Here is a 26,970-nt window from a genome sequence, read left to right on the forward strand (position 1 = left end):
TATGTCATAGTATGGTAAGGCATGAGACGAAACATTATAATTAGGCATAAAAATGCCAAAAAACGTCATAGTATACTATGGCAGAAAAATGCTAAAAAACGTCATAGTATACTATGGCATAAAACGTCAAAAAAATTACATACTATATTAAGGTATAAAAGGTCATAAAAACGTCATAGTATGGTCAGGCATCAAAGGAAATAGTATAGTAAGGCAGAAAAATGCCAAAAAACGTCAAAGTAAAGTATGGCAGAAAAATGCCAAAAAACGTCATAGTATACTATGGCATAAAACGTCAAAAAAACATCATAGTATATTAAGGTATAAATGGTCATAAAAACGTCATAGTATGGTAAGTCATGAGAAGAAACGATATAATTAGGCATAAAAATGCCAAAAAACATCATAGTATCGTATGGCAGAAAAATGCTAAAAAGCGTCATAGTATACTATGGCATAAAATGTCAAAAAAAAAATCATAGTATATTAAGGTATAAAAGGTCATAAAAACGTCATAGTATGGTAAGTTATGAGAAGAAACGATATAATTAGGCATAAAAATGCCAAAAAACATCATAGTAAAGTATGACAGAAAAATGCTAAAAAACGTCATAGTATACTATGGCATAAAACGTCAAAAAAATTACATACTATATTAAGGCATAAAAGGTCATAAAAACGTCATAGTATGGTCAGGCATCAAAGGAAATAGTATAGTAAGACAGAAAAATGCCAAAAAACGTCATAGTATACTATGGCATAAAATGTCAAAAAAAAATCATAGTATATTTAGGCATAAAAGGTCATAAAAACGTCATAGTATGGCAAAGCATGAGACGAAATAATATAATTAGGCATAAAAATGCCAAAAAACGTCATATTATAGTACAGTAGAAAAATGCTAAAAAACGTCATAGTATACTATGGCATAAAATGTCAAAAAAACATCATAGTATATTAAGGTATAAATGGTCATAAAAACGTCATAGTATGGTAAGTCATGAGAAGAAACGATATAATTAGGCATAAAAATGCCAAAAAACATCATAGTATAGTATGGCAGAAAAATGCTAAAAAACGTCATAGTATACTATGGCATAAAATGTCAAAAAAAATATCATAGTATAATAAGGTATAAATGGTCATAAAAACGTCATAGTATGGTCAGGCATCAAAGGAGATACTATAATAAGGCAGAAAAATGCCAAAAAACGTCAAAGTAAAGTATGGCAGAAAAATGCCAAAAAACGTCATAGTATACTATGGCATAAAACGTAAAAAAAAAATCATAGTATATTAAGGTATAAATGGTCATAAAAACGTCATAGTATACTATGGCATAAAACGTCAAAAAAATTACATACTATATTAAGGCATAAAAGGTCATAAAAACGTCATAGTATGGTCAGGCATCAAAGGAAATAGTATAGTAAGACAGAAAAATGCCAAAAAACGTCATAGTATACTATGGCATAAAATGTCCAAAAAAAATCATAGTATATTTAGGCATAAAAGGTCATAAAAACGTCATAGTATGGCAAAGCATGAGACGAAATAATATAATTAGGCATAAAAATGCCATAGTATAGTGGAGAGAGACAGGGGGAATAACATGCAGCGAAAGGCCGTCCAATGCGGGATTTGAACCGGGGCCAACTGCAGCGAGGACTGTAGCCTCTACACATGGGGCGCCTGCTTAGACCACTATGCCACACGACATCTCAAAACATGTATTAAGGTATAAATCTTCATAAAAACGTCATAGTATAGTAAGTCATGAGAAGAAACGATATAATTAGGCATAAAAATGCCAAAAATCATCATAGTATACTATGGCATAAAACGTCAAAAAAAATATCATAGTATATTAAGGTATAAATGGTCATAAAAACGTCATAGTATGGTCAGGCATCAAAGGAGATACTATAATAAGGCAGAAAAATACCACAAAACGTCAAAGGAAAGTATGGCAGAAAAATGCCAAAAAACGTCATAGTATACTATGGCATAAAATGTCAAAAAAAAATCATAGTATATTAAGGCATAAAAGGTCATAAATATGTCATAGTATGGTAAGGCATGAGACGAAACATTATAATTAGGCATAAAAATGCCAAAAAACGTCATAGTATACTATGGCAGAAAAATGCTAAAAAACGTCATAGTATACTATGGCATAAAACGTCAAAAAAATTACATACTATATTAAGGTATAAAAGGTCATAAAAACGTCATAGTATGGTCAGGCATCAAAGGAAATAGTATAGTAAGGCAGAAAAATGCCAAAAAACGTCAAAGTAAAGTATGACAGAAAAATGCCAAAAAACGTCATAGTATACTATGGCATAAAACGTCAAAAAAACATCATAGTATATTAAGGTATAAATGGTCATAAAAACGTCATAGTATGGTAAGTCATGAGAAGAAACGATATAATTAGGCATAAAAATGCCAAAAAACATCATAGTAAAGTATGACAGAAAAATGCTAAAAAACGTCATAGTATACTATGGCATAAAACGTCAAAAAAATTACATACTATATTAAGGCATAAAAGGTCATAAAAACGTCATAGTATGGTCAGGCATCAAAGGAAATAGTATAGTAAGACAGAAAAATGCCAAAAAACGTCATAGTATACTATGGCATAAAATGTCAAAAAAAAATCATAGTATATTAAGGCATAAAAGGTCATAAATATGTCATAGTATGGTAAGGCATGAGACGAAACATTATAATTAGGCATAAAAATGCCAAAAAACGTCATAGTATACTATGGCAGAAAAATGCTAAAAAACGTCATAGTATACTATGGCATAAAACGTCAAAAAAATTACATACTATATTAAGGTATAAAAGGTCATAAAAACGTCATAGTATGGTCAGGCATCAAAGGAAATAGTATAGTAAGGCAGAAAAATGCCAAAAAACGTCAAAGTAAAGTATGGCAGAAAAATGCCAAAAAACGTCATAGTATACTATGGCATAAAACGTCAAAAAAACATCATAGTATATTAAGGTATAAATGGTCATAAAAACGTCATAGTATGGTAAGTCATGAGAAGAAACGATATAATTAGGCATAAAAATGCCAAAAAACATCATAGTATCGTATGGCAGAAAAATGCTAAAAAGCGTCATAGTATACTATGGCATAAAATGTCAAAAAAAAAATCATAGTATATTAAGGTATAAAAGGTCATAAAAACGTCATAGTATGGTAAGTTATGAGAAGAAACGATATAATTAGGCATAAAAATGCCAAAAAACATCATAGTAAAGTATGACAGAAAAATGCTAAAAAACGTCATAGTATACTATGGCATAAAACGTCAAAAAAATTACATACTATATTAAGGCATAAAAGGTCATAAAAACGTCATAGTATGGTCAGGCATCAAAGGAAATAGTATAGTAAGACAGAAAAATGCCAAAAAACGTCATAGTATACTATGGCATAAAATGTCAAAAAAAAATCATAGTATATTTAGGCATAAAAGGTCATAAAAACGTCATAGTATGGCAAAGCATGAGACGAAATAATATAATTAGGCATAAAAATGCAAAAAAACGTCATATTATAGTACAGTAGAAAAATGCTAAAAAACGTCATAGTATACTATGGCATAAAATGTCAAAAAAACATCATAGTATATTAAGGTATAAATGGTCATAAAAACGTCATAGTATGGTAAGTCATGAGAAGAAACGATATAATTAGGCATAAAAATGCCAAAAAACATCATAGTATAGTATGGCAGAAAAATGCTAAAAAACGTCATAGTATACTATGGCATAAAATGTCAAAAAAAAATATCATAGTATAATAAGGTATAAATGGTCATAAAAACGTCATAGTATGGTCAGGCATCAAAGGAGATACTATAATAAGGCAGAAAAATGCCAAAAAACGTCAAAGTAAAGTATGGCAGAAAAATGCCAAAAAACGTCATAGTATACTATGGCATAAAACGTCAAAAAAAATCATAGTATATTAAGGTATAAATGGTCATAAAAACGTCATAGTATACTATGGCATAAAACGTCAAAAAAATTACATACTATATTAAGGCATAAAAGGTCATAAAAACGTCATAGTATGGTCAGGCATCAAAGGAAATAGTATAGTAAGACAGAAAAATGCCAAAAAACGTCATAGTATACTATGGCATAAAATGTCCAAAAAAAATCATAGTATATTTAGGCATAAAAGGTCATAAAAACGTCATAGTATGGCAAAGCATGAGACGAAATAATATAATTAGGCATAAAAATGCCATAGTATAGTGGAGAGAGACAGGGGGAATAACATGCAGCGAAAGGCCGTCCAATGCGAGATTTGAACCGGGGCCAACTGCAGCGAGGACTGTAGCCTCTACACATGGGGCGCCTGCTTAGACCACTATGCCACACGACATCTCAAATCATGTATTAAGGTATAAATGTTCATAAAAACGTCATAGTATAGTAAGTCATGAGAAGAAACGATATAATTAGGCATAAAAATGCCAAAAAACATCATAGTATACTATGGCATAAAACGTCAAAAAAAATATCATAGTATATTAAGGTATAAATGGTCATAAAAACGTCATAGTATGGTCAGGCATCAAAGGAGATACTATAATAAGGCAGAAAAATACCACAAAACGTCAAAGGAAAGTATGGCAGAAAAATGCCAAAAAACGTCATAGTATACTATGGCATAAAATGTCAAAAAAAAATCATAGTATATTAAGGCATAAAAGGTCATAAATATGTCATAGTATGGTAAGGCATGAGACGAAACATTATAATTAGGCATAAAAATGCCAAAAAAACGTCATAGTATACTATGGCAGAAAAATGCCAAAAAACGTCATAGTATACTATGGCATAAAACGTCAAAAAAAAATCATAGTATATTAAGGTATAAATGGTCATAAAAACGTCATAGTATGGTAAGTCATGAGAAGAAACGATATAATTAGGCATAAAAATGCCAAAAAACATCATAGTATAGTATGGCAGAAAAATGCTAAAAAACGTCATAGTATACTATGGCATATAACGTCAAAAAAATTACATAGTATATTGAGGCATAAAAGGTCATAAAAACGTCATAGTATGGTCAGGCATCAAAGGAAATAGTATAGTAAGACAGAAAAATGACAAAAAACGTCATAGTATGGCAAAGCATGAGACGAAATAATATAATTAGGCATAAAAATGCCAAAAAACATCATAGTATAGTATGGCAGAAAAATGCTAAAAAACGTCATAGTATACTATGGCATAAAATGTCAAAAAAAATATCATAGTATATTAAGGTATAAATGGTCATAAAAACGTCATAGTATGTTCAGGCATCAAAGGAGATACTATAATAAGGCAGAAAAATACCACAAAACGTCAAAGGAAAGTATGGCAGAAAAATGCCAAAAAACGTCATAGTATACTATGGTATAAAACGTCAAAAAAATGACATACTATATTAAGGCATAAAAGGTCATAAAAACGTCATAGTATGGTCAGGCATCAAAGGAAATAGTATAGTAAGGCAGAAAAATGCCAAAAAACGTCAAAGTAAAGTATGGCAGAAAAATGCCAAAAAACGTCATAGTATACTATGGCATAAAACGTCAAAAAGATTACATACTATATTAAGGCATAAAAGGTCATAAAAACGTCATAGTATGGTCAGGCATCAAAGGAAATAGTATAGTAAGGCAGAAAAATGCCAAAAAACGTCAAAGTAAAGTATGGCAGAAAAATGCCAAAAAACGTCATAGTATACTATGGCATAAAACGTCAAAAAAATTACATACTATATTAAGGCATAAAAGGTCATAAAAACGTCATAGTATGGTCAGGCATCAAAGGAAATAGTATAGTAAGGCAGAAAAATGCCAAAAAATGTCAAAGTAAAGTATGGCAGAAAAATGCCAAAAAACGTCATAGTATACTATGGCATAAAACGTCAAAAAAAAATCATAGTATATTACGGTATAAATGGTCATAAAAACGTCATAGTATGGTAAGTTATGAGAAGAAACGATATAATTAGGCATAAAAATGCCAAAAAACATCATAGTAAAGTATGACAGAAAAATGCTAAGTCATGAGAAGAAACGATATAATTAGGCATAAAAATGCCAAAAAACATCATAGTATAGTATGGCAGAAAAATGCCAAAAAACGTCATAGTATACTATGGCATAAAACGTCAAAAAAAAATCATAGTATATTAAGGTATAAATGGTCATAAAAACGTCATAATATACTATGGCATAAAACGTCAAAAAAATTACATACTATATTAAGGCATAAAAGGTCATAAAAACGTCATAGTATGGCAAAGCATGAGACGAAATAATATAATTAGGCATAAAAATGCCATAGTATAGTGGAGAGAGACAGGGGGAATAACATGAAGCGAAAGGCCGTCCGATGCGGGATTTGAACCGGGGCCAACTGCAGCGAGGACTGTAGCCTCTACACATGGGGCGCCTGCTTAGACCACTATGCCACACGACATCTCAAATCATGTATTAAGGTATAAATGTTCATAAAAACGTCATAGTATAGTAAGTCATGAGAAGAAACGATATAATTAGGCATAAAAATGCCAAAAAACGTCAAAGTAAAGTATGGCAGAAAAATGCCAAAAAACGTCATAGTATACTATGGCAAAAAACGTCAAAAAAATTACATACTATATTAAGGCATAAAAGGTCATAAAAACGTCATAGTATGGTCAGGCATCAAAGGAAATAGTATAGTAAGGCAGAAAAATGCCAAAAAACGTCAAAGTAAGGTATGGCAGAAAAATGCCAAAAAACGTCATAGTATATTATGGCATAAAACGTCAAAAAAAAATCATAGTATATTAAGGTATAAATGGTCATAAAAACGTCATAGTATGGTAAGTCATGAGAAGAAACGATATAATTAGGCATAAAAATGCCAAAAAACATCATAGTATAGTATGGCAGAAAAATGCTAAAAAACGTCATAGTATACTATGGCATAAAACGTCAAAAAAATTACATACTATATTAAGGCATAAAAGGTCAAAAAAACGTCATAGTATGGTCAGGCATCAAAGGAAATAGTATAGTAAGGCAGAAAAATGCCAAAAAACGTCAAAGTAAAGTATGGCAGAAAAAATGCAAAAAACGTCATAGTATACTATGGCATAAAACGTCAAAAAAATTACATACTATATTAAGGCATAAAAGGTCATAAAAACGTCATAGTATGGTCAGGCATCAAAGGAAATAGTATAGTAAGACAGAAAAATGCCAAAAAAACGTCATAGTATACTATGGCATAAAATGTCAAAAAAAAATCATAGTATATTTAGGCATAAAAGGTCATAAAAACGTCATAGTATGGCAAAGCATGAGACGAAATAATATAATTAGGCATAAAAATGCCAAAAAACGTCATATTATAGTACAGTAGAAAAATGCTAAAAAACGTCATAGTATACTATGGCATAAAACGTCAAAAAAATTACATACTATATTAAGGTATAAAAGGTCATAAAAACGTCATAGTATGGTCAGGCATCAAAGGAAATAGTATAGTAAGGCAGAAAAATGCCAAAAAACGTCAAAGTAAAGTATGGCAGAAAAATGCCAAAAAACGTCATAGTATACTATGGCATAAAACGTCAAAAAAACATCATAGTATATTAAGGTATAAATGGTCATAAAAACGTCATAGTATGGTAAGTCATGAGAAGAAACGATATAATTAGGCATAAAAATGCCAAAAAACATCATAGTATCGTATGGCAGAAAAATGCTAAAAAGCCTCATAGTATACTATGGCATAAAATGTCAAAAAAAAAATCATAGTATATTAAGGTATAAAAGGTCATAAAAACGTCATAGTATGGTAAGTTATGAGAAGAAACGATATAATTAGGCATAAAAATGCCAAAAAACATCATAGTAAAGTATGACAGAAAAATGCTAAAAAACGTCATAGTATACTATGGCATAAAACGTCAAAAAAATTACATACTATATTAAGGCATAAAAGGTCATAAAAACGTCATAGTATGGTCAGGCATCAAAGGAAATAGTATAGTAAGACAGAAAAATGCCAAAAAACGTCATAGTATACTATGGCATAAAATGTCAAAAAAAATATCATAGTATATTAAGGTATAAATGGTCATAAAAACGTCATAGTATGGTCAGGCATCAAAGGAGATACTATAATAAGGCAGAAAAATGCCAAAAAACGTCAAAGTAAAGTATGGCAGAAAAATGCCAAAAAACGTCATAGTATACTATGGCATAAAATGTCCCAAAAAAATCATAGTATATTTAGGCATAAAAGATCATAAAAACGTCATAGTATGGCAAAGCATGAGACGAAATAATATAATTAGGCATAAAAATGCCATAGTATAGTGGAGAGAGACAGGGGGAGTAACATGCAGCGAAAGGCCGTCCAATGCGGGATTTGAACCGGGGCCAACTGCAGCGAGGACTGTAGCCTCTACACATGGGGCGCCTGCTTAGACCACTATGCCACACGACATCTCAAATCATGTATTAAGGTATAAATGTTCATAAAAACGTCATAGTATAGTAAGTCATGAGAAGAAACGATATAATTAGGCATAAAAATGCCAAAAAACATCATAGTATACTATGGCATAAAACGTCAAAAAAAATATCATAGTATATTAAGGTATAAATGGTCATAAAAACGTCATAGTATGGTCAGGCATCAAAGGAGATACTATAATAAGGCAGAAAAATACCACAAAACGTCAAAGGAAAGTATGGCAGAAAAATGCCAAAAAACGTCATAGTATACTATGGCATAAAATGTCAAAAAAAAATCATAGTATATTAAGGCATAAAAGGTCATAAATATGTCATAGTATGGTAAGGCATGAGACGAAACATTATAATTAGGCATAAAAATGCCAAAAAACGTCATAGTATACTATGGCAGAAAAATGCCAAAAAACGTCATAGTATACTATGGCATAAAACGTCAAAAAAAAATCATAGTATATTAAGGTATAAATGGTCATAAAAACGTCATAGTATGGTAAGTCATGAGAAGAAACGATATAATTAGGCATAAAAATGCCAAAAAACATCATAGTATAGTATGGCAGAAAAATGCTAAAAAACGTCATAGTATACTATCGCATAAAACGTCAAAAAAATTACATACTATATTAAGGCATAAAAGGTCATAAAAACGTCATAGTATGGTCAGGCATCAAAGGAAATAGTATAGTAAGACAGAAAAATGACAAAAAACGTCATAGTATGGCAAAGCATGAGACGAAATAATATAATTAGGCATAAAAATGCCAAAAAACATCATAGTATAGTATGGCAGAAAAATGCTAAAAAACATCATAGTATACTATGGCATAAAACATCAAAAAAATTACATACTATATTAAGGCATAAAAGGTCATAAAAACGTCATAGTATGGTAAGTCATGAGAAGAAACGATATAATTAGGCATAAAAATGCCATAGTATAGTGGAGAGAGACAGAAAACAGGGAGGCAGAGACAGGGGGAATGACATGCAGCGAAAGTCCGTCCGATGCGGGATTTGAACCGGGGCCAACTGCAGCGAGGATTGTAGCCTCTACACATGGGGCGCCTGCTTAGACCACTACGCCACACGACGCCTTACATGATAGTATATTAAGGTATAAATGATCATAAAAACGTCATAGTATGGTAAGTCATGAGAAGAAACGATATAATTAGGCATAAAAATGCCAAAAAACATCATAGTATAGTATGGCAGAAAAATGCTAAAAAAACGTCATAGTATACTATGGCATAAAATGTAAAAAATAAATCATAGTATATTGAGGCATAAAAGGTCATAAAAATGTCATAGTATGGTCAGGCATCAAAGGAAATAGTATAGTAAGGCAGAAAAATGCCAAAAAACGTCATAGTATACTATGGCATAAAATGTCAAAAAAAAATCATAGTATATTTAGGCATAAAAGGTAATAAAAACGTCATAGTATATTAAGGCATAAAAGGTCATAAAAATGTCATAGTATGGTCAGGCATCAAAGGAAATAGTATAGTAAGGCAGAAAAATGCCAAAAAACGTCAACATATAGTATGGCAGAAAAATGCCAAAAAAACGTCATAGTATAGTATTGCAGAAAAATGCTAAAAAACGTCATAGTATGCTATGGCATAAAACATCAAAAAAATTACATACTATATTAAGGCATAAAAGGTAATAAAAACGTCATAGTATGGTAAGTCATGAGAAGAAACGATATAATTAGGCATAAAAATGCCAAAAAACATCATAGTATAGTATGGCAGAAAAATGCTAAAAAACGTCATAGTATACTATGGCATAAAATGTCAAAAAAAAATCATAGTATATTAAGGTATAAATGGTCATAAAAACGTCATAGTATGGTAAGTCATGAGAAAAAAACATTATAATTAGGCATAAAAATGCCAAAAAACGTCATTGTATACTATGGCATAAAATGTCAAAAAAAAATCATAGTATATTAAGGTATAAATGGTCATAAAAACGTCATAGTATTGTAAGTCATGAGAAGAAACGATATAATTAGGCATAAAAATGCCAAAAAACATCATAGTATAGTATGGCAGAAAAATGCTAAAAAACGTCATAGTATACTATGGCATAAAACATCAAAAAAATTACATACTATATTAAGGCATAAAAGGTCATAAAAACGTCATAGTATGGTAAGTCATGAGAAGAAACGATATAATTAGGCATAAAAATGCCAAAAAACATCATAGTATAGTATGGCAGAAAAATGCCAAAAAACGTCATAGTATACTATGGCATAAAACGTCAAAAAAAAATCATAGTATATTAAGGTATAAATGGTCATAAAAACGTCATAGTATGGTAAGTTATGAGAAGAAACGATATAATTAGGCATAAAAATGCCAAAAAACATCATAGTAAAGTATGACAGAAAAATGCTAAAAAACGTCATAGTATACTATGGCATAAAACGTCAAAAAAATTACATACTATATTAAGGCATAAAAGGTCATAAAAACGTCATAGTATGGTCAGGCATCAAAGGAAATAGTATAGTAAGACAGAAAAATGCCAAAAAACGTCATAGTATACTATGGCATACAATGTCAAAAAAAAATCATAGTATATTTAGGCATAAAAGGTCATAAAAACGTCATAGTATGGCAAAGCATGAGACGAAATGATATAATTAGGCATAAAAATGCCAAAAAACGTCATATTATAGTACAGTAGAAAAATGCTAAAAAACGTCATAGTATACTATGGCATAAAATGTCAAAAAAACATCATAGTATATTAAGGTATAAATGGTCATAAAAACGTCATAGTATGGTAAGTCATGAGAAGAAACGATATAATTAGGCATAAAAATGCCAAAAAACATCATAGTATAGTATGGCAGAAAAATGCTAAAAAACGTCATAGTATACTATGGCATAAAATGTCAAATAAAATATCATAGTATATTAGGTATAAATGGTCATAAAAACGTCATAGTATGGTCAGGCATCAAAGGAGATACTATAATAAGGCAGAAAAATGCCAAAAAATGTCAAAAAACGTCAAAGTAAAGTATGGCAGAAAAATGCCAAAAAAACGTCATAGTATACTATGGCATAAAACGTCAAAAAAAAAATCATAGTATATTAAGGTATAAATGGTCATAAAAACGTCATAGTATACTATGGCATAAAACGTCAAAAAAATTACATACTATATTAAGGCATAAAAGGTCATAAAAACGTCATAGTATGGTCAGGCATCAAAGGAAATAGTATAGTAAGACAGAAAAATGCCAAAAAATGTCATAGTATACTATGGCATAAAACGTCAAAAAAAATCATTGTATATTAATGCATGAAGGCTCATAAAAACTTCATAGTATGGTCAGGCATCAAAGGAAATAGTATAGTAAGGCATAAAAATGCCAAAAAACGTTATAGTATAGTATGGCAGAAAAATGCTAAAAAACGTCATAGTATACTATGGTATAAAATGTCAAAAAAAATCATAGTATATTAAGGTATAAATGGTCATAAAATCGTCATAGTATGGTAAGTCATGAGAAGAAACGATATAATTAGGCATAAAAATGCCAAAAAAACATCATAGTATAGTATGGCAGAAAAATGCTAAAAAACGTCATAGTATACTATGGCATAAAACGTCAAAAAAATTACATACTATATTAAGGCATAAAAGGTCATAAAAACGTCATAGTATGGTCAGGCATCAAAGGAAATAGTATAGTAAGACAGAAAAATGCCAAAAAACGTCATAGTATACTATGGCAGAAAATGTCAAAAAAAAATCATAGTATATTAAAGCATAAAAGGTCATAAAAATGTCATAGTATGGTCAGGCATCAAAGGAAATAGTATAGTAAGGCAGAAAAATGCCAAAAAACATCATAGTATAGTAAGGCAGAAAAATGCCAAAAAACGTCATAGTATACTATGGCATAAAACGTCAAAAAAAAAATCATAGTATATTAAGGCATAAAAGGTCATAAATATGTCATAGTATGGTAAGGCATGAGACGAAACATTATAATTAGGCATAAAAATGCCAAAAAACGTCATAGTATACTATGGCAGAAAAATGTCAAAAAACGTCATAGTATATTAAGGTATAAATGGTCATAAAAACGTCATAGTATGGTAAGTCATGAGAAGAAACGATATAATTAGGCATAAAAATGCCAAAAAACGTCATATTATAGTACAGTAGAAAAATGCTAAAAAACATCATAGTATAGTATGGCATAAAACGTCAAAAAAAATCATTGTATATTAATACATGAAGGCTCATAAAAACTTCATAGTATGGTCAGGCATCAAAGGAAATAGTATAGTAAGGCATAAAAATGCCAAAAAACGTTATAGTATAGTATGGCAGAAAAATGCTAAAAAACGTCATAGTATACTATGGCATAAAACGTCAAAAAAATTACATACTATATTAAGGCATAAAAGGTCATAAAAACGTCATAGTATGGTCAGGCATCAAAGGAAATAGTATAGTAAGACAGAAAAATGCTAAAAAACGTCATAGTATACTATGGCATAAAATGTAAAAAAAAAATCATAGTATATTGAGGCATAAAAGGTCATAAAAATGTCATTGTATGGTCAGGCATCAAAGGAAATAGTATAGTAAGGCAGAAAAATGCCAAAAAACGTCAACATATAGTATGGCAGAAAAATGCCAAAAAAACGTCATAGTATAGTATGGCATAAAACATCAAAAAAATTACATACTATATTAAGGCATAAAAGGTCATAAAAACGTCATAGTATGGTAAGTCATGAGAAGAAACGATATAATTAGGCATAAAAATGCCAAAAAACATCATAGTATAGTATGGCAGAAAAATGCTAAAAAACGTCATAGTATACTATGGCATAAAACATCAAAAAAATTACATACTATATTAAGGCATAAAAGGTCATAAAAACGTCATAGTATGGTAAGTCATGAGAAGAAACGATATAATTAGGCATAAAAATGCCATAGTATAGTGGAGAGAGACAGAAAACAGGGAGGCAGAGACAGGGGGAATGACATGCAGCGAAAGTCCGTCCGATGCGGGATTTGAACCGGGGCCAACTGCAGCGAGGATTGTAGCCTCTACACATGGGGCGCCTGCTTAGACCACTACGCCACACAACGCCTTACATCATAGTATATTAAGGTATAAATGGTCATAAAAACGTCATAGTATGGTAAGTCATGTGAAGAAACGATATAATTAGGCATAAAAATGCCAAAAAACATCATAGTATAGTAAGGCAGAAAAATGCCAAAAAACGTCATAGTATACTATGGCATAAAATGTCAAAAAAAAAATCATAGTATATTAAGGCATAAAAGGTCATAAATATGTCATAGTATGGTAAGGCATGAGACGAAACATTTTAATTAGGCATAAAAATGCCAAAAAACGTCATAGTATACTATGGCAGAAAAATGCTAAAAAACGTCATAGTATACTATGGCATAAAACGTCAAAAAAATTACATACTATATTAAGGTATAAATGGTCATAAAAACGTCATAGTATGGTAAGTCATGAGAAGAAACGATATAATTAGGCATAAAAATGCCAAAAAACATCATAGTATAGTATGGCAGAAAAATGCTAAAAAACGTCATAGTATACTATGGCATAAAACGTCAAAAAAATTACATACTATATTAAGGCATAAAAGGTCATAAAAACGTCATAGTATGGTCAGGCATCAAAGGAAATAGTATAGTAAGACAGAAAAATGCCAAAAAACGTCATAGTATACTATGGTAGAAAATGTCAAAAAAAATCATAGTATATTAAAGCATAAAAGGTCATAAAAATGTCATAGTATGGTCAGGCATCAAAGGAAATAGTATATTAAGGCAGGAAAATGCCAAAAAACGTCAACATACAGTATGGCAGAAAAATGCCAAAAAATGTCATAGTATATTAAGGTATAAATGGTCATAAAAACGTCATAGTATGGTAAGTCATGAGAAGAAACGATATAATTAGGCATAAAAATGCCAAAAAACATCATAGTATAGTATGGCAGAAAAATGCTAAAAAACGTCATAGTATACTATGGCATAAAATGTCAAAAAAAATCATAGTATATTAAGGTATAAATGGTCATAAAAACGTCATAGTATGGTAAGTCATGAGAAGAAATGATATAATTAGGCATAAAAATGCCAAAAAACATCATAGTATAGTAAGGCAGAAAAATGCCAAAAAACGTCATAGTATACTATGGCATAAAACGTCAAAAAAAAATCATAGTATATTAAGGCATAAAAGGTCATAAATATGTCATAGTATGGTAAGGCATGAGACGAAACATTATAATTAGGCATAAAAATGCCAAAAAACGTCATAGTATACTATGGCAGAAAAATGCCAAAAAAGGTCATAGTATACTATGGCATAAAATGTCAAAAAAAAATCATAGTATATTAAGGCATAAAAGGTCATAAATATGTCATAGTATGGTAAGGCATGAGACGAAACATTATAATTAGGCATAAAAATGCCAAAAAACGTCATAGTATACTATGGCAGAAAAATGCCAAAAAAAATCATAGTATACTATGGCATAAAACGTCAAAAAAAAATCATCGTATATTAAGGTATAAATGGTCATAAAAACGTCATAGTATGGTCAGGCATCAAAGGAGATAGTATAAAAATCCAGAAAAATACCACAAAACGTCAAAGTATGGCAGAAAAATGCCAAAAAACGTCACAGTATACTATGGCATAAAATGACAAAAGAACATCATAGTATATTAAGGCACAAAAGGTCATAAAAACGTCATAGTATGGCAAAGCATGAGACGAAATAATATAATTAGGCATGAAAATGCCAAAAAACGTCATAGTATAGTATTGCAGAAAAATGCTAAAAAACATCATAGTATAGTATGGCATTAAATGTCAAAAAAAAAAACAATCATAGTATACTAAGGTATAAATGGTCATAAAAACGTCATAGTATGGTAAGGCATGAGACGAAACAATATAATAAGGCATAAAATGCCAAAAAACATCATAGTATAGTATGGCATAAAATGTCAAAAAAAAAATCATAGTATATTATGGCATGAAGGGTCATAAAAACGTCACAGTATGGCAAAGCATGAGAAGAAATAATATAATTAGGCATAAAAATGCAAAAAAAAAAGTTAAGGTATACAATGGCAGAAAAATGCCAAAAAACGTCATGAAATGTTATAGTATAGTAAGGCAGAAAACGCCATAGTATAATAAGGCATATAACGCCAAAAAAATCATAGTATAGTAATGCAAAAAAATTTGAAAAAATGTCATAGTATAGTAAAGCATTAAATGCCATAGTATAATGAGGCATATAACGCCAAAAAACAACATAATATATTAAGCAAAAAAATGTTAAAAAACGTCATAGGATAGTAAGGCAAAAAAAACATCGTAAAAATGTCATATTATAGTAAGGCATATAATGCCAAAAAACCACATAGTATAGTAAGGCAAAAAATTTTTAAAAAACGTCATAGTATAGTAAGGCATATAACGCCAAAAAAAACTAGTATAGTGTTGGGGCTGAGCTGTACCTCATGAGCTGGACACCAAATATGTTGGATTTCGGTTCTCTATCAATTTATTGGCTATCATAAATTAAGAAAAATATTAATATTAAAAATATTAATGTTAAATAATAACTTTAAAATTAATTATAGTCCTCGGGGCACCAGCCTAAACTAATAGGCAAAATAGCCAATATGGTTTTAGTCTCAATTTATTACAATTAATCTGGAACTCTGATTAACCATTAGATTACTAACTATAACCAAATTACCAAATCAACAGTAAGTTAAAGTAGAAGGATTGGAATTCTACAAAGTAGAGGTTGGCAATATTCATGCTTGTGCAACATTAAACACACCAGTAGTTATACTTAAAGGCATTTATTTACAATGGAGCAGAGTAAAACACAATGTCTAATCTAGTATATACAGGTGTGTGTATGTGTGTGTAGGGGTATGTGTGTGTCCCCGTGGGGGCACAAACAAAGGCAAGATGGCCGATTCAAAGTGTTCACTGTGACCACATGACCTGAACAAAGAAGACTACACAAGCTAGTGGTAAACAAAGAAACTACTAAAAATGGCCACTGAGACCACCTAGTGTGTGTTGGAGGGAAGGTGTGAGTTTTTTTGTTAGACTAGCTCATGTAATCTAAAGGTACCAGGTTAGAGGGAGGTGGTTAGCTTCATGCAGGTTCTAGAACTGAGACGTGCTACTATGTGTGTGAACATATGAGTAACTGATTAACTGTATGACTGACCACAACCTAAGCAAACATTACAACAACAAGACATCAATCAACAAGTACATTAACAAAGTTAAGACCTCTGCTGCTTAGCTATGCTGTGCTGTGCTGGGAAAGGTTAGGCCCAGTCAGTTAACGTTACCCAGTCCTTGGAACAAACAAAGAGGTCCTTTGCAGTGTTGTTGTAAAATCCAGTGAGTTGGGAGGCTTCCTGGTGGAGTAAAGTCCTGTCTGGCTGTGTTGCTTTGCTGTTATCTCCTTTGTTCTCCTCACAGAGTTAGCTGTTCCATGCTAACTCTGCTATGACTCCTGTTGCTTGGAAAATCAGCTGGCCTTGTGTCGTAGCTGCTGATTCTGAAGAGAATTTGGTTCACTCTCAGTTGATCCGAAGCAGGTCGCTGCTGTTGAAGAGAAGAGTGTTTGCAGGCTGCTGTGAGCAGGCCCGGCGAGGGAGCTGGTTTCTCAGGTAGCAGAGCTGACCTGGGCTGGGGCCTTGTTGCCCTTTGAAGAGCCGAGAGGAGAGAGCAGGAGCTGCTCTCCAGAGCAAGCCAAGAAGAGAAGAGAGAGAAGAGAAGAAGGAGATCTGTTTTTGTTTGGTGACACCCTTGTCACACACTGACCCACACTGGCTGGCCAGTAAGGTCTGTGGGGGGAAGGGTCGTCCCCAGGTGTGAACAGTGAGGAACTGTGGAGTGTGAGTTCTTTTTCCAGTGGAGCAAAGAAACATCTGGTCTCTTGAATGATAAATGTCACAGTATAGTAAGGCAAAAAAAAGTTAAAAAACAACATAGTATAGTAAGGCATAAAACGCCATAGTGTAATAAGGCATATAAGGCCAAAATATGTCATAGTATAGTAAGGCAAAAAAAAGGCAAAAAACGACATAGTATAGTAAGGCATAAAACGTCATAGTATAGTAAGGCATAAAAGAGATCGTAGTATAGTAAGGCAGAAAAAAGATCATAGTATAATGAAGCATAAAAACGTCATAGTATACTAAGGCATAAAAAACATCATAAAAACGTCATAATATACTAAGGCATAAAAAACATCATAAAAACGTCATAGTATACTAAGGCATAAAAAACATCATAAAACAGGTCATAGTATTGTATGCCAGAGTCATAGTATAGTAAGTCATATAACGCCAAAAAACAACATAGTATAGTAAGGAAGAAAAATTGAAAAAACATCATAGTATAGTTAGGCATAAAACAAGAAAAAACATCATGGTACAGTAAGCAAAAAAAAAGAGTCTAAAAATGACATAGTATAGTAAGGCATAAAACGTCATAGTATAGTAAGGCATAAAAAAGATCATAGTATAGTGAAACATAAAAACGTCATAGTATACTAAGGCATAAAAAACATCATAAAAATGTCATAGTATACTAAGGCATAAAAAACATAAAAAAAACATCATAGTATAGTAATGCATAAAAACATGTCATAAAAATGTCAGTATTGTAAGGCATAAAAACATTTAAAAATGTCATAGTATAGTAAAGCATAAAAAAGGTCATAGTATAGCAAAGCATAAAAATGTCATAGTATACTAAGGCATAAAAAACGTCATAAAAACGTCATAGTATACTAAGGCATAAAAAACATCATAAAACAGGTCATAGTATTGTATGCCAGAGTCATAGTATAGTAAGTCATATAACGCCAAAAACAACACAGTATAGTAAGGAAAAAAATTTGAAAAAACATCATAGTATAGTTAGGCATAGAACAAGAAAAAACGTCATGGTACAGTAAGGCAAAAAAAAAAAGTCTAAAAATGACATAGTATAGTAAGGCATAAAACATCATAGTATGGTAAGGCATAAAAAAGATCGTAGTATACTAAGGCATAAAAAACATCATAAAAACGTCATAGTATACTAAGGCATAAAAAACATCAAAAAAACATCATAGTATAGTAATGCATAAAAAAATGTCTTAAAAACGTCATAGTATTGTAAGGCATAGAAACGTTTAAAAATGTCACAGTATAGTAAAGCATAAAAAAGGTCATAGTATAGCAAGGCATAAAAATGTCATAGTATACTAAGGCATAAAAAACGTCATAGTAGCCTATGTTAAGGCATAAAAACGTCATATTATACTAAGGCATTAAAAACATCACAGTATAGTAGGACATAAAAACTTCATAGTACAGTATGTCATAAAAACTGTACAGTATGGTAAGCAAAAACACAGAGTCTGGGAGAGATTGAGTTTCTTCTGATGTGGTAGGGAGATATAAGACTTGCTGTGTGTTAAAATATCCAAATGTTTGCCCTTTTCAATTTGGTTGTGTCTGTACCAGCATCTCCCCTCATCAGCCAGTCTGCAAAAGGCTGGGACCGCTGCTGCTGAGGATGCCAGGATGTTTGGATGCTTTCCAGTCTGCAGTATCATTACATTAAAACTTCTCTAACAACCAAGTTAATTTCTCTCAGATGGCCAGTCAAGCAGTCACAAACATGGCACAATGTATAGAAATTACAAAAGCTTTCCTTCTTTAATGCTTCCCTGAAGATGACTCATTAATTTGCTGCAGCTTTGCAAACAATTAAAATGGAATGAGAGAGAATGATAGTCAGTATTGCCGTCCCCCATGATTCAGAGGATTTGACCGTGTGTAAAATTTTCATGAGCTTGTTTTTTTTTTATGGGCCTGCTTGTTATGAGTCAGAATAGCATCCGATCGACTGATGTTAACAAATCTGTGTTCTGGTTGACGTGATGGCCATATTAAAACTAGTATGGCAGAAAATTAAACAAACAAGGTGGCCTTGGCTGGTTCGACACACAAGCTGTAAAAGCAGATGAGCTGCTGATTTAAAACAAGTTTTATCACGTCACTTGCATTAAATAGTTTTGAAGCCTTTATTGGACCCAGTAGAAACTATTTCAACAACAGCTTGGCCAACAAATGGGTCATTGGACACTCTAATTAGAATGATACACAGCAGATGTCACTTGTATTGTACGGGCCGCTACCCATATAGAAAAATCTGTAACATCCAGTGCCAAAAAAGGCTAAACTGTTTGTGTTGTGCATATTTGGTGTTTTCCTCTTGCAGATGTACATCCAAACGACCACGCTGACCATCTCGGTGAGCCTGAGCGCTTCGGTGTCCCTTGGGTTGCTCTATATGCCCAAGGTCTACGTGGTTCTCTTCCACCCCGAGCAGAATGTGCCCAAGCGCACACGGAGCCTCAAGGCTGTGGTTACCGCCGCCACCATGTCCAACAAATTTAACCCCAAGGCCGGACTCAGACCCAATGGAGAAGCCAAGACCGAGCTGTGTGAAAGCCTCGAAACACAAAGTAAGAACATGAATGTCAATGAGGAAGTACCTACTGTTTGTTGTTGTTGTTTTGTTTCTTTTTCTCTGGCATATTTTGTCCTTCAGTGTCTATAAATCAAACAAACTGATGCAGAGATAGGAAGCGGAGTAAAAGATAATTATCAAATAACAGCTGTGTAGCATGTTATTTAACACTTCACTGAATCCAGTAGATGTGCCACTGTTGTTAGGGGGGGGGGGGGTGGGATACTGTTTATAAGTGAAGAGGAAGTTATTACTGGATTCTGAATTGTGTGTCTGTGTGGAGGTGAAGTCATAAAGGAATGGATTACAGTTAACACAACATATTCTGCAATTCAACAATGCAACTACTCTACATCAGTAAAACCTTCAAATATTACATTCAGGAAATATTGAGATTGTCAGGTTGTCATCTGCAGGTGTTTAAAAAGATTTAAATTAAGTTTATTTTTGTAAATAAATATAAATATATTAATGACTTATTTTTAACTGGTTAATCCATCCTTTTCTGACTGCTTGTCAAAGTCGTGTTTAATGATTAATTAATTATAGCCTATTACCAGGAAGTACTGACAAAAATGTTTAATGTGTATATGTAAATCAATGTAATCTTGCAGTTGGTAAATAATTTACTGCTGGTTTTTATTATATTTTATATTTTATACCTACCTATCAGTATGATAATGAAATAGGTATGACATTATGTGCTATGTGGTTTTAAAAAGGTCTTTAAATTCAACTTCCTGAACACTGCAGAAACCATGTTTCATGCCTTATTTTGTAGTTTTCATTTGATTTTCATCATTACTTCGTTGAATTCTGTGGCTGCACATGAAACTTGATTCACATGCTAAAAATGTACCTTCTCTCTTTGACTATTACTCTCACTATTTACACCCCAGCAATGTTTAAACTAGTGCTCAAATAATTAGGATTAGGATGATTAATTGACTAGTCAATCAACACTTTGATAATCAATCACTTATCTAAGGCTGGGGTCTCAAACTAACATTACTGTACCTGGAGGTAACGGCTAGATTATTTCTTGGTTGGGAGAAGTAATTTATGCTAAAATTATTCCCAAGAAAGTATTTTCACAAAGTTTCAAAACTATTACTACTACTAAGGGGCCACTTCATACTGCAAAGAGACTAAACTCCCCACATTTGACAAACTGAAACCAATATTTAGTAAGACTAAAGAAAATTACTCACTTATCAAAAGAGTGGCCCTTTAATTTTGTGTCCATCAGCTAATCAATTAATCAACTAAACACTTTAGTTGTAGTTAAGTATAAATAAAGGGAACATTTCTATGCTTTGAATTTGTAACATCACAAAACATTTTATGATTTCTCTAAAACAAAAGAAGAAATTATTACAAAAAAACTTAAAACTAAACTAACTAAGATAAATACTTAGAATTTAATTTACTGGTTTAAGTCATTTATGAAGCCAAACATTAATTTGTTCCAGCTTTTCAAATGTAAGATTTTGGACTTTAACTGTTTAATATATAATGTAAATTTAATATCTTTTTGTTGGACTAAAAACCTCACCTTGGGCGTATTTCACTATGTTTTGGCATGACGTTAGTCAATTGATTGAAATAATAATAATCAAAAAATCAATAATGAACATAATTTGTTGAAGGCAGGAGCTTCTCTCTGAGCGTGTACATCCTCCTCATCTCAATATCAATAAAAAAGCTTGGCGCTACTGTAACAGTGGCACACTCTGGATTTATACAAGTGTTGTAAATAATGACTTCAGTGATTGAGTCAGCTGAAATTAGTCATGTTACTTCCAAAAATCTCTTCCTCAGCTCGCCTCGGGCAGGGAAAGGTTGAAATCGGTCATGTCTGTCAACAGAGATACATTCCCTCTGTCTGGCCTGTACTAACAAGAAATCAAGTCTATTGTCACATTTTTTTTTAAAGCTGTGTTTACTCCTCAGTCTTCATACCAGTAGTGAGAAATGTTACCTCTCACAGTAAAATAAAAGAGCTGACATTGTATTTACTGTTAACACAAAAGCATAAATCAATACAAACTGTATGACGATGCACTGTGGTAACAATGGCACACTGCTGTGTGGCCCATCAGAATAGCTACACAGTGCAACATTAATTCATATCTTGCTTTAAGCTTCTGTGGAGGGTTAATAGGGCCTTTGGTTACAATAAGTGGCAAGAAGGCAAAGACGCAGAATTGATAGCCAGCAGCAATTTATCCTGATGGGGTTACCGTTTACAGGGGCTGCACAGTGCATGGCTATTTGAATAAGCACCATTTGTCATTGTCATCACCGGTGTGGATATATGGCTTGATGAAATTGAAAAATTCCTGTCTGGGCCAGCTCGCACAACTGCAGAGATCTGGTGGTGATATGTCAGGATTTATCTGCTCCACCTCAGCGAATCGGCTAACACGGTCTGAGGAGACAACTGGAAAGTTGAGGCCTGACGGCTGAAGGAAAGGGAGGCGGTGGGGGGGCAGTGGGCTTTTCTGAACCCTCCATCTGCTGTAGGTAATACAGGATATGTATTTAGTGGAGAATATGGCTAGAGAGCAAGGGCTTCTTTAAGACTTATTGGCTTTTATGCTACACTGCAGCATGAGAACTAGTCAGCAACTGAACACAAACTATTCAGGTATTCATCTCACATGTACTACACCAGGTAGGAAAACGGAGCCAAACAAAAATGCTTACATTCCCTAGTCCTTGGTTTCACAGGTTATAATAGTTCACCTTAACTTCTTTTGACTCTCAATCTCCACTCTCATTGTTCCCTTTCAGGTTTCCCAACAAAGCAAACCTACATCAGCTACAGCAACCATGCAATCTAAGGGACAGATGTTCTTATAATAATTCAGGATTTCCACCCTGACGGATGGAGAAGAAAACATGCAGTGGAATTTCACACGGCCGGCAGAAAAAAATGAAGGATTTGTCATTGTACGGGTGGAGATCACAGAAGCATTGCCCAAAGACGTGACATGGCGAGGAGAGACCACAAAGAGGAACCACAACGGACAAAACACGGGACCAGAACAGATGACAGTACAATTGTAAGGTTCCATCTTCTGTCTGCCTCACTAGAATACACACACACAAACACAAAAAAAAAAGAAAAATGAAAAATACTTGCATGGCAGAGGCCTGGAGATTGAAGGATGGAGCTTTCCTTTTGAGTGTTTACATTTCAGCTATGCCCTCTTTCAAAGACCTCTCTGTCATCCTGAGCAGCACTGACTGAAACTGAACTAAAGTCAACAATATGATCAGGTGTTCTTAATGTTGTCTGCCAGTTTTGCAAACTATAACTAATCTTAAAATCCTCAAGGCATCACAAAGGGATTAATCAACACCAAAAAGGCATGAAAACGTGGTCCATGGATTTCTAAGAAGGGTTTGTGTTTTTTTTTTTTTGTTTTTTTAATTCTAAATGTGTACCGGTCTCATGAGCCAGATGACAGGAAATGGGGATCATCTCAACAACGCTAGAAATCTGTACCAGACTCCATGTATTTTTATTTCCTCTTCCAGGTTTCCACTGACTTAATAAGAATGACTACACGTATAAGATGGTCTCTGCTGATTTTGAGCATGCCAGTTTCAACATCCTGTGTTGTGTTGTTAAAAAAAAAAAAAATAACAATAATAAATAGAAAATGAAAAAATAATATCTTTGGAATGCGTTTAAAAACTCTGTTGCAGCGTTGTTAACAATTGTTTGGGCCCGAGCCTATTGTACGTTTAAAAACTGTTCTCAAATGGTGAAGGTCTAGTGAGTGATTGTTTATCTGTGCTTAAGTGAGGCCATGATTTGTATTACCAGCTAGCCCAAGACTGCCACTTCACTCCACATACCTGTACGTGCTTTGAAACAGTGGCTCCTGGTTAAAATAAAGAGTATTTTAGCCAGGAGATCTCACTGGAAGCTGTCATCCAGGATGACCCTCCCATCACTGCCACCAGCTACTCTCTTGGTTACACGTAATGTAAGGGTAAAGCTTAGCTGTACAGATCCATTAAGAGGGGAATTAAGATGAAGTATGCCCTTGAGAGGATCGTGCGTTATGCCCTGAAGGTGATATCCATAATGGACCAGCCACTGAGAAAATTCATTACTTTACTATACATGTCCTCCTCAGGCACTTTCATGATACGGAGGAAGTGTCAGGAAGTTGTAAGGCTTTTCAACAAATGAAAATCTAATTGCAAAAGTATACGATATCTCTATCCATCACCCCCAGCTTGCTGAACAGATTAATAGTTGGCTTTGTGCAGTATAAAAGCCCTCTAATGTCTTGGGGAAAACATTGTGGGGTCATTTGTGTTGTGAATTCAATGCTGCTTTTCATGCCTCCCTCTGTATTACTTTCAACACCATTTGTGTTGCAGAATAAAATGTGAGTGCTGACCAAAATTAAATGGCAAGTTAATGTATGTTATTAAATAGATTGATGATGTCTGCTTTATGTCCTGACATATCCTAAAATTGGGGAAAATGTACAAAAAGATACAGTGCCTGGCTATCTGGCTATGTATTTGTAAAACCTCATGAAAACTAATGAAGTGTGTGAAGCATGTTTAGTTTTTTTTATACAAAATTTTATTTCTATTAAAAATGTTTTAAAACTTCAGCATCCGTTTTCAGGTTTGTGTGAATTTTAGAAAATCTAATAGTTTCGTTTACGAGTTAGTTTGCTCATAGATTTGATCCCTTTGTTGCAAAAAAAAGAAAAGAGAGAGAGAGAGAGAGCAGGATATCCCCTAACAGTTTATTACTGTCAGTTAATGTCTTGTACAGTATGTTGCCTGATTAAAAAACCAGAATGATGCATTAGCAAGCTTACATTATCCTCAGCTATATGATTGGCAGCGCTTCTGTGTGAGCAGATGTGTGTTTTTTCTTCCTGTTGTAAGGAAATAATACAGATTAAAAACAAGTTTGTCAGCCATAAAGAAAAACAAAACAATGGCTGCTGTCCTCTGAATAATATGTTGCCACAATTGCTCCTGATAATAGCAATGGAAGGATGGAGAATTGGTGGAAGGAAACATGAAATTATTGAAAATGAATGGTTAGTTGCTACTTGAATCGAAGGCCTCTGCGTGTAGCGAGCTCTAAGGATCTATCATTTTCTCCACGCCTCCCTGAAACAGTGAACCCACCATACAAAAGGCTTGGAAATAACAGTTGTTGCAAGGCAAGGGTGGTAAGTGCATGCACAAGTACGAGATTACTGCAATATGCAGACTATATATCATCTTCACACAGCAGAGACAGAATGAGGTGTCTGCAGTCTTTAGCCTCATGAGACTACAAGGTTTTTCATGACATGCGTTCTTGTTGATTTTCTTTGGCTTCAGTTTGAACAAATTTAGAAATATCTTATGCCACTCCTGTCCCAACAATAAAGACAACATAGTATTAGAAAATGATGTAACCATTTTAGTAAAATGATGCAGGTTTAAGCATTAAAAGTATCTTATTAAAATAGTCAATCGATTCTCCCTCAGGAAACATCAAACATTGAGAATTCAGTATAACACCAAGAATTTTCAGTTTAACTACATCTGCACTACCAAACAAATCTATATATGTGAGACACTGCAGCACACTGATATGAGGTGCTAACTAAATAAAATCAGCCAGTCAATATATTATTAATAAATAACACTTGGCTAAGACCAACACAAGCTGCGCATAACTTCAGTGTTATTCCTCGAGACCTGCAAACTCAATAATCAGCTCCACCAGCATCAGAGCTCTTTCTCTGGAAGACATCCCCAAACAAAATCCACAAGAAGTGTTGAGGATAAGTCAACATCTCTTACACACACACACACACACACACACACACACACACACACACACACACACACACACACACACAGTAGCCAGTAAAGATTTTATTTTGTGCAACAAAAAAACATCTACAGTTCAGTGTGACTTCAACTCACTGGAGGGGCTTGAAGTCAGCAACAGGCAATGCAGATGGATCACCCACAGTAGACTGTAAACATAACAACCACATGTGTAGTGTCTAGTAGAGAGAGCTGTTGGTCTAAGGTGAACTACACAAAATGAAAAGAAAAAGCCACTTCCACACTCAAATCGAGGCAGCTGTACTGTAATATTTACACTGGGCTCTGTTATCTTGCCCGGGAGTCGAATACCACGTAATGCTGTTAGTAATGCATACATGCATCCATATATTGTTAATCTCATTAGAATTAACAACTCCGTATCAGTGGGACAACAATTAAATCACCAACATAAAACGAAACATACTGATGGACACTGATAATGTACCACGTTACAGTCTAGCTACTACTGATTAAAACATTTTGATCACCTGCGATGATGTTAATGCTAGAGGAGCAGTGATAAATCGATTAGTCGATTGACAGAAAAATGATCCTTACTTCTCTATGACAATAAATTCTATACGTTTGGGCAAGACAAGACATCTGAAGACGTCACCTTGCGCTTTGGGAAATTCAGATGAATACTTTTCAATTTTTGTTTCTTATTGGCCAGATGACTAATCAAGAAAATAATAATGACAGATTAGTTAGCAATAAGAATAATTGTTGTTGGCAGTCCTAGTTAATGCTAACGCAACAATCCCTGCAACTTCTTCACAGTAAAAGTGGATGATGTGCTCTTACTGTGAAGCAGCTGCCAGATGTGGAGAACAGCAAAGAGCCAGAGACGTCACAGGTCCCCTGTACAAGTGACAGTTAACATTTCCTGTTTGAAAGTCATAA

At 33.2% G+C, this 26,970-nt stretch overlaps 1 protein-coding gene across 2 annotated transcripts in view; it reads left to right on the plus strand.

Moving 5' to 3' along the window:
* The window catches only part of LOC130186287 (metabotropic glutamate receptor 4-like), a 178,837-nt gene extending 154,001 nt beyond the window's left edge, over positions 1 to 24,836 (plus strand). For both annotated transcript variants that reach the window (XM_056403263.1, XM_056403272.1), the window contains exons 10-11: positions 19,939 to 20,185; positions 22,987 to 24,836. In XM_056403263.1, the coding sequence (XP_056259238.1) occupies positions 19,939 to 20,185; positions 22,987 to 23,036 (297 nt within the window). In that variant the 3' untranslated portion in view covers positions 23,037 to 24,836. The remainder of the gene's footprint in view (positions 1 to 19,938; positions 20,186 to 22,986) is intronic.
* The last annotated feature ends 2,134 nt before the right edge of the window (positions 24,837 to 26,970 follow it).

Source organism: Seriola aureovittata, chromosome 2 (assembly GCF_021018895.1).
Source record: "Seriola aureovittata isolate HTS-2021-v1 ecotype China chromosome 2, ASM2101889v1, whole genome shotgun sequence".
Classification (NCBI taxonomy): domain Eukaryota; kingdom Metazoa; phylum Chordata; class Actinopteri; order Carangiformes; family Carangidae; genus Seriola; species Seriola aureovittata.